Here is a 9,390-nt window from a genome sequence, read left to right as displayed (position 1 = left end):
TCCTTATAGCTAACACATGGATTCAACTAATCCTGTTATTTCAACAGCTTATATCATTTGGGAAGATGACGGGAGGAAAATGTGGGAATCTGGAAGTGCCCTTCTTTGGTAATACACAACTCAACTGATTTTGAATTACTGTATGTTCTCATGAGTTGGGGTTAGGTTAGGCTTTTGTGGTAAGGTATTGAGCAAAAGGTAAGGGCATTTATAGACCTGGAAGTGTATGACAGGGCCAACAGAGAAGCTTTGGGGAACATATTATATATATAGGTACTGAGATGTTGGGTGAATGTGGTAAATTTTTTTACACAAGTAGTAGAATGCTCCGTGGCCAAGTGGGTTAGGGCGTTGCTACTTGCAGCAGAGGTCTGCCACCAGCAAGTTTAACCAAGGGCATGCTTCATTAAATTCCACACTACAAAATTGTCAAGGGGCACTGTCCTAGCCTCCTGACGATGGGGACTTTTGTGACATTAAGCCGAATCATCAGATGGGCATGTGTAAGAACATATGAAGGAGACTGCAAGAGACCGTGATGCCTACACTAAGCAGTTCCATGTCCATTACCACCTGTCATCCCCATCCATAAAGTTGTCTGTTTCTTAAAACAACTGTGAATTTCAGCACTCACTACATGGTTCCTAAGTCTATTCCATTTGTTGACCACCCTATTGGTAAACCAATTCTTGCCTATTTCTATCTTCGACCCAAATTTGTCCAATTTAAATCCATTGCTGCAAGTCCTGCCTTATTGTCTTAATACGATAACCTTGTGTGCATCACCCTTGTTAAAGCTTTTGATCCACTTAAACACCTCTATCAGATCACCCTACACTCTGTGTCTTTCCAGAGAGTGTAAGTCACAGTGCCTTAGCCTTTCAAAAGGCAAATTTTTGACCATTGTATCATTTTAGTCATTCTCCTCTGTACTGATTCCAGTGAAGTGATGTCCATTCTATAAGACAGAGACCAAAACTGTACTATATGGTCAAGGATGGGTCTAACTAACACTAGATAGGGTTTGATAATTACCTCTGCACTTCATGCCTAGCCATGTGGGCCTGCATATTTCTAGTCATCGAAATGGAAGACAACAATTATAAGAGGGAGGGAGGGGGTTGGATGGGAGTGGAGTATGTGGGGATAGAATGGATGGGAGTGGAGTACAGACACTCCTCTACTTACGTTCATTCGTTTTATGTTTTTTCGATTTTACGTTTGAACTGACTGTAAATTTTTTTTTTTTTTTTTTTTGAGTGAATTTTTGAGTTTAGCGCGCTCTCCGTAGTTCAAACGATACTTACTCATGATGCTGCCTCCATTGTTTACATGGCACAAATGACAGACTGAACGTGCCTTGCCTCCTCCTCCTCTTCCCCCTCCTTCTCCTCCACCATCTAAATTTATGTTGCTTGAATTTAATTTATTTGAAATTAATGTTATTATTTTACAATGTTATGTTTATAATTAATGATTTAGGGGTGCTTCATAAGATACAGTAATAAAATTTATGGATGTATAGTACAGTAACAACTTACATTCATTTTCACATTACGTTCGGCTGTTCGGAACGTAACTAAAACGTAAGTTGAGGAGCGTCTGTATGTGGGGATGGAATGGGTGGGAGTGGATTTCATGCCTTTATTTTTTTGGCTACCTCCCTTGTAAGGGGGGGGGGAGGAAGCCTTTGGTATATATATCATAATTTTTTCTTAACAATAATAATTGTTGCCTTCAGTTTCACTGACTGGAAACATTCAGCCCCTCAGGCCCTCCCAAAGATCTCCCAGGGAAGAAACTTTTGTCTGTGTTGCATCAATGTAGGGATGTTTCTATGTCACTGCTTGAAAACGGTAGGATGGGAACAGTCAAAAGATAGGTCTGAATGGCGGGACTATGAATGAGGACGGGAGGATCACAATAGGTGGGGGTAAATTGCTATGGTTGCCTGGTCCCACCATGGAGGAATTGTCCCTCACTGCACTGCTTTTGACCATTTGTGTAATGAGGGGTAGAGTTATCCCTCATCCCCTGGGGATGGGAGGGGTAAGTGAATATGTTCCACTCGTTTGTGATGTGTGTTTTTTTTTTTTTACTTGGACACCTCCCTTATAAGGAGGAAAGGGTCTTCAGTATTTCATAGACACTAATGACAGCAAAAGCAGAAAAAAGACACGATGATTAATAAAATAAAATCGGATGTAACAAGTCCAGAGATTTACCTGCATCTGGACATTTATTCGAATCCTCTTGCACCGACGTGACCTCTGCTGGAGTAAGTCCTCCACAGTCTCCAGGGAGGGAGGGAGGGAGGGAGGTGGTTTCCTGCAGCACCTTATTCTGGTTCTCCAGCTCCCTTATGTGACCCTGAACAAAGGACACCACTTGACTGAGTGGCATTACTGAGACCTGGGTGGCCTTGGTCACCTCTTGTAATGCCGCCTCAACCTTGACCAACCACTCAAGGAAATCCTGGCCGTCGTGGCTGTACTGGGACAGAAGAAGGTGTTTGGCCTGTGTGTAATCAACCACCTGGTGTTGCTGAGCTCGGTGGAACTGCCTGCACTCGGGGCAGATGGCCTTCAGGCACTGCGTACACCACAGAGACAGCGGTGGTCCTCCTTTGTGCTGCACGGGACAAGAATCCCACTGTGACTGACTCCCCCATTACAGAGGGACTTGTGGAAACTTCCACTTTCTGCACACTAGGACATGCCATCTCCGTCTCTATATCAAAGCTGACGGACATTTCTTTAATGTTTTCAAAATATTCAATGTAATTACATTTGGCACATGATATCATGCCGTTATTGAGGCGGTGCAACTTCTCCAAGGATGGAAAACAAAAGGAGTGGCGACACCACTGGTTTCTTGCCTTTGCTGAACTTCTCTTGGCAGATTGGGCACCACATCACGCTTTGTCAGGGGAAGATGCCATACAGTCTGCAGACAAGAAGTAAAGGAAGATGTAATTACAATGGCAATGAGGATAGTAAATTGCATGATGTGCACATGGAGAGTGAGAGGGAGTGAGGGAGAGAAACATAACAAGGTATCCTGCAAAAGAACAATATAGAAACTATATCCTTAAAGGGAGTATGTGGGAATGGAAGGACTTCATGAAGAATAGATTAATGAGGAAGGTGGTGAAAGACAGGATGATGTCAGATTAGCGTAAGTAGTGGTGTTCCACAGCCTCAGTGTTGGTACCAGTTAAGTTTTTGATGCATGTTAATATGAGTGAAGGAACAATTATTCATTATGACAATATTTGCTGATAAAGTATATCTGTAACATGAATTCATATGTCTGCCTCACAATTTTACCAATATGACTATCAGGTGATGAGTGCTCATCATCATTCCTACAACTTTTTCCTCTTTTGCATATGTAACTGTCTCACTTCTCGTTAAATAATTCAATGATGACTCTTTTCTTTAACCTATTTCCAATTTCCGATACTTCACAATTTCTGACATCAGGATTCTTTTGCCACTCTTATCTCCTCGTGTATATGTTATCCAAGTCTATTTGCAAATACCTACAGTCTTCCTTGTCTTTAACTCCTATGATCTTAATCTGCATGTTAGCACATCTGTTGCCTAGAGTTTCTGACTGGAAATCTGTAGCCCCATATGATCACACAATGGTCCTTGGACTTACAGGCCCCTCTGAAAGAAATTCTGAACAGAGAGGAGCTTGGGTCCACTTGGGACACTCGTGTACCAACACCCTTAGGCACGACTCCTTGTTGTCGTTGTTCCTTGGACTATCTGGCTAAACACCAAACAGGCCCCTCTCACTGAGGAATGCCACAGATGGAACAGAATTTTCTCACAAATCACTTATAGAGTGTATATTGCATTGCTGGCATGCATGATTGTATACAATACAGTCTTTCATAATGTGTTGTATGGTATGGTGTCTTGCATCCTGGACAGTTGTCTGCGATGCGGTCATCCAGTCTCTTCTGGTAACTTAGAAGGGTTGAACTGAGGTCCTGGTGCGGCTGCACCTATGGACTTCTCCCAACTCCCAAGAGTTTGGGACCAAACCACCACAAGGCCTTTGCCACCTGCTTTTATAGAGGAGGCAACAATCCCTGAGAGCAGATTCAGTTACCTGCAGAAGTACCACAACCTTTTTCCATACAGAGTTATGGGAATTGGTTCTATCAGATATCCACTTCACAGGACCACCATGAGCAGGCTCCCATTATCAGTCCCTCTCATTAGACATTAGGTTGCTAGAACGAGAGTAGGTTAGGTAAGGTTCGGAAGTACACTAAACCCCACCTTAATCGGACCTGTGTAAGAGGCCGGTAGTTGTACGAATGTAAATGAGCCTGCCTGCTCGCCTGTTGTTTTGAAAACATTGAGGTGACGCTATGTCTATGTAAACACACCGAAGGTGGTGACTGTTTTATAATCGATGATGTAATCAAAACTTTGTAAGCGCAGGTTAGCTTCGTTTGACTAATGCTGAGGTAAACAATTTTGCTAGTGGCATTGAAATGGCTTTCCGGATTGGTGCAAGGTGGAGAAGGAGGAAAAAACTATTGGTGCATGAATTCAAAGTCACGCCCATAAGGAGTGACATTTACTTCAGAAGTCACCGGAGATTGGATTAGAAAAATTAGTGACGTCAGACGAAGGTAGCTTAGCGTAGGATACGGGATCTCGTCAGAGGGTGTGGAGAGAGGATCAAGAGAGGATCAAGAGACGATCTAGGGAGACGATCTAGGGAGAGACGATGTAGAGACGAGAGAAAGAGATCCCGAGTGTAAGCAGAAGGTGAAATTACAGTGAAAGAAGAAAGAAAATTCACCACCCTTTTATTAACCCAAAGGACGAGAGAACTAGGCACGGGGCCTAGAAAATAGTGAGACTACTGCTTAAGAGGAACTTGAATATTTAGGGAAACTCACTTAACGAAGGCAAGGGGCCTTGAGACGAGTGATATTACAAGTCAAATTTAAGTGTAAACATCGAGAACCGACAGTGGTGGTGACAGTGGTGACTAGGGGAGGTGAAACCTGAATACCTTTGATATTGAACAAGTCGCACAGTTTTGTGCCCTCAGATAAGTGTTAGATAACTCGGATTGTCAACCAAGCTTTATGAGGGAAGCTGCATATTGCTGGAGATGATGAAAATTTCTGCACTTGGTTGTGATTTATTTAAGGGTTTTGAGACCCCACAATTGGCAGGCTGGCACAGTTTTCCATATAGATAATTGGAAATCAAGGATACAGATTAAGGTGAAGCTGCACATAAATTTGAGGCGAGGTAAGATGAAAAAAAAAAAAAAAAAAGAGAGAATAGGAGATGGGACCCAGTGGGCAGTCTTCCTTTCCTGTATACTACAGTTGAGTAAATATAGACTGGCCAGGGCGAGTTGCAAGAGGAGAATGTCCAGGAGTGGGTTTTGGAAGTGCCTGGGTACCACCACCAGAGGAGGAACAAGCAAAGGAAGTAATGCACCCTGAGAACCCTGTGGAGGAAGTGGAGGTACAATCCTTTAGCTACTGTTGACACCTTCCTCAGGCTCACTGACAATGTGGACAGGCCTCTGACTGACCACAGTGCTGAGGATTGCAAGAATGCAGCTTTTCCACCTGCAGAAAGAGGGTCTTGCCAAAAATATCTTCATTCTTCAAGCCAGTCAGCAAAAGAATGCAGACCAAATCTGGGGAGTTAACAGCGTCAAACACATTAGTGCCATCCACCCTCTCTTCTGTTGCTATAGTTGCCTTTGCAGGAAATTGGTTACTTCCGCCTCTTCAGCAAGCACAGGAAATATCACAACTGTACATAGTGTCAATGCCATTCCTTGTGTTTTTATGTAAATGTCTAACAAAATCTTCTATAACTTTTCTCTGTGGTATTCATTAAATTACAAATCATACATTGGTTTTGTTGTGCAGCATAAATTGCCATTTTTAGTGATTTTGTATCTGAAATGTGGCAGGATAATAACCTAGATCCCCCCCCCCCCCGATGATTTGGATTTCTGGATAACTTGGACTCGTGTTCCCCCAATAAGCAGGGCCAGATTCACCAATAGGCACTGTAGGCCATTGGCCTAGGCCCTGCGAATAACTGGGGTCCACTGAAACTAATTTGTCACTCAAGATACCAAATGATGCCATATTTCTATTAAATTGGGGACTCACTGATGAATTTAGCCTAGGCCCCTCAAATAGGTAAATCTAGCCCTGCCAAAAAAGTCTCACCTTGGTGGGACTTACTGTACAATTAGTTGGGGATTGTAGGACAGCTATTCGCATCAGGGAAATATGGCATCCATGATGGAACAAGTACCCCTTCCCCTATTTGATAAAAAATCAGTCATCATGTTAGGTCCAACATTTCCTTGGGTAGCCCAAGATTACAGATACCATGCAGGTTCAGTTATGCGACATTAACCCAGACATGGTCAGAGGCCTCAACTAAATTAAATTGTCTGTGGCTGGTCAGGATAAAATATCTGAATTACAACACAAGTCATGAATGGCATGGAATAAACTATCTGAATCACAACACAAGTCATGAATGGCTCAACCAATGGAAAGCTTACAACATACAATTAGGGGTCCCAGTTGTCTGTCTACAAACCCCATCCCATCTCAGCGTTAAACTAGACAAAATAAACTACCAACAATCCACTTCACCACCAAATGTTCGTATGATCTCAACAATTATCAAATTTCATTCTACCTAGGGGTATTATTTTAGTTGTGTACACCTTTGTGATATAGCATTAAAAAATTAAACATTAATTTTGTAAATTATAATACATGAATGTAAAATGCGATTTTCTTGACGGAAATAAAAAACAAAAACCTTGCTACAAGCAAATTTACTAACGAAGCCGCTAGGATACGGTACGGACACCATGCCAGTCCAGTCACTATCAGATGAAAACTTTCATGTTGTGGATAGGGTGTTCTCCAACTCCAGGCGACATTGATAAGCGCTCTTACAAAGACAATAGGGCTTCCTTGGACTTTATGAGAGAACACAGGGTTTTGCCATAGTCTGTTAATTGCCCGAGGTACAATAATAATCAGGCCGTCAGCATCTGTGACAACGACGACCTGGATGATCTTTAGAATTTGAGGTACCGAATTACTAAACATTGGTTAGGTTACGTAGGTTAGTTAGGTTAGGTTAGAATAGACTAATTTATCCTTTCATTTCTTCGACCTTGGCGTCTATCAAAACAAACATGGCATATCATTCAACTGCCACGACTTCGTTTGTTAGAAAATAGGTTTTAGCAACTTTTTTGTTACTGACTTCCGCCAAGAAATTTGCATATTATGTTAATCTATTATAATTTACAAAATTTATAATTAGTTTTTTCTATTGCTATATCACATAGGTGTGCACAACTAAATATTTACCCTTATTCTCTCTCCATAAATGAAAGGAGAATATCCTTAAAAAGAACGGTCAATTTACAGTTTCACCCAACGAATTTGATATGTGGCTTATGTGTTTCTGGTGAGAAATGTTGTGATATGAACGATGGTGTTTATACCTGTTTTGCAACACACATTACTCGACTTATTAGTGCTCCCCACCCAAAAAGCCCAATTTCCCACAGGTCCCCCCAAATCGTTGGGGAGATGTAGGCATAAGTGCATAACTTCAATGTTTAATTACTTGAAAAGAACGCATTTGCGACGGAAATGATGTACACCATCGTTCATATCACAACATTTCTCACCAGAAACACATAAGCCACATATCAAAATCGTTGGTTGGGTGAAACTATAAATTGTCCAAAAGGGTAACCCTTACTTTTTCATGGATCACTGTTATCACTGGCTTATCTGACTGAAAGTACTTTTAAAAAGTAGTGAACATTGGCAAAATCCAATCTAGGAAGTAGTATTACAACTTAATGGAAGGGCCCAGTAGAGAATTGTAATTTTGCTCAGCAGCAACTAGCTTCTTGGATAACCACATATCTGAGAAAAATGACCAAAGAACTTCCCATTGTTCCAAGATCCTCTGAGAAACAGCAACCAATGGGAACCACCTCATCTGTGATGGGTGTAGCATCTTGTGGGACTTCAAGTGAAGGAAAGACTGAAATTATACAAACTCATTCTGGCACTTGCTTAAAGAAATTCTACACTTCTCTTGCTAAATCCTCACACCTTCTAGGTAAAGTCTTACAAGCCTCGCTGGTACAGAGGTGAGCAGAGTAGCAAACACATTTGATTACAAAAAATATGAAGGCATTCATTACGGAAACGACTTGCAACTCAATTGCGAGTTCCCATCATTGCACGACGCCCATCAGACCCAAAACCTATCATTTGTTTTTCATAGGTTTTCATTTTTCCCTCATAGAGATTAGTAGCAGTGGCTCCTTTTCCGAAATTTTCAGGGTTGGCTGTATTGTAAACTTCACACAGCCCCCAGAATTTACTTTCAACACACCCAGTATCGTGATCAAAGACTCTTACAACAACACTACATGTTTTTATGGAACCAACGTCAGTAGAATCGTCCGGAAGAAAGTTAGATTTTGTTTCTCTTAGTTTCTGAGCAATTTACTTTAGTTCTTTTCATAACAAATTCCTGTGCTATCTTGGAGTCACTGGAAATATCTCTCATGACCTCTGACACGTGATCCATTATCTTAAAAGGCACATTATGTGCAGCTAGAAACACTTGCCAGCTTTATGTCCTAATCACTGATGACGTAAGGGTTGTTGTTTACATTCTTGGACATGGCCAGCAAAGACTATATACGAAAGACTGGAAGGCAAGAAAAAGGTTTAATTAGCCTAACTTATTACTCATGAGTTTAGTTACATCAACCAACGCTAGAGATCGCTGTGCTTTATTCGGACAGAATTAGCGGGCTTTTTGGATCGTCTGCATGTTTACATTTCAGCCATATGTCACTTGGAATACATGGTTGGTTCAAACAGTCCAAAAGTTCTCATCCTGAATTCATGTACCATCGGTTTCCTAAAGAACCACAAAGGTAAGTGTATATTGTACTGCCAACATGTAGGATGGAGGCATCTGGCAACTGGGCGAGTGGAGCTCGCACCGAATGCAGTGCTACACCTCAGTTAGCCTCCCACCCCCACGGGACACAGTCATACACTTGTGCCCCTAGTGTACGGGCTGATCAGTAAAACCAACCATCAATCCGGCGTTTCATTGAAGCTCCTACATGGCGCAGTGATACGGGACTAAACGCGCACCTACACCCACAATGGCTACGCCACGCCGCCCAAGGGTTAGAACCAGCGGAACCGGCTCGGCACGGAGACCAAACCGTGCCGCTACTACGCCAGAAGTTGCGGACCTTCTCAACAGCATGGCATCCTTACTCTCACACCGCCCCTCGGGCCAC

At 42.2% G+C, this 9,390-nt stretch overlaps 2 protein-coding genes across 2 annotated transcripts in view; both read right to left on the bottom strand.

Annotated features, from left to right (window-relative positions):
- Positions 1-2,290, bottom strand: part of LOC143031298 (uncharacterized) — a 20,255-nt gene extending 17,965 nt beyond the window's left edge. The window contains exon 1 of the mRNA XM_076194955.1: positions 2,226-2,290. Coding sequence (XP_076051070.1) covers positions 2,226-2,231 — 6 coding nt within the window. The 5' untranslated portion in view covers positions 2,232-2,290. The remainder of the gene's footprint in view (positions 1-2,225) is intronic.
- The window catches only part of LOC143031297 (uncharacterized), a 61,202-nt gene extending 52,365 nt beyond the window's left edge, over positions 1-8,837 (bottom strand). Inside the window, exon 1 of the mRNA XM_076194954.1 lies at positions 8,698-8,837. The gene's annotated coding sequence lies outside the window, so the exon portion shown is untranslated. The remainder of the gene's footprint in view (positions 1-8,697) is intronic.
- Positions 8,838-9,390: the final 553 nt, after the last annotated feature.

This window comes from Oratosquilla oratoria, chromosome 12 (genome assembly GCF_046742065.1).
Source record: "Oratosquilla oratoria isolate Oo_2021 chromosome 12, ASM4674206v1, whole genome shotgun sequence".
NCBI lineage: Eukaryota > Metazoa > Arthropoda > Malacostraca > Stomatopoda > Squillidae > Oratosquilla > Oratosquilla oratoria.
Note: the sequence above shows the minus strand (reverse complement) of the source record. Positions and strands in the feature narration are given on the sequence as shown.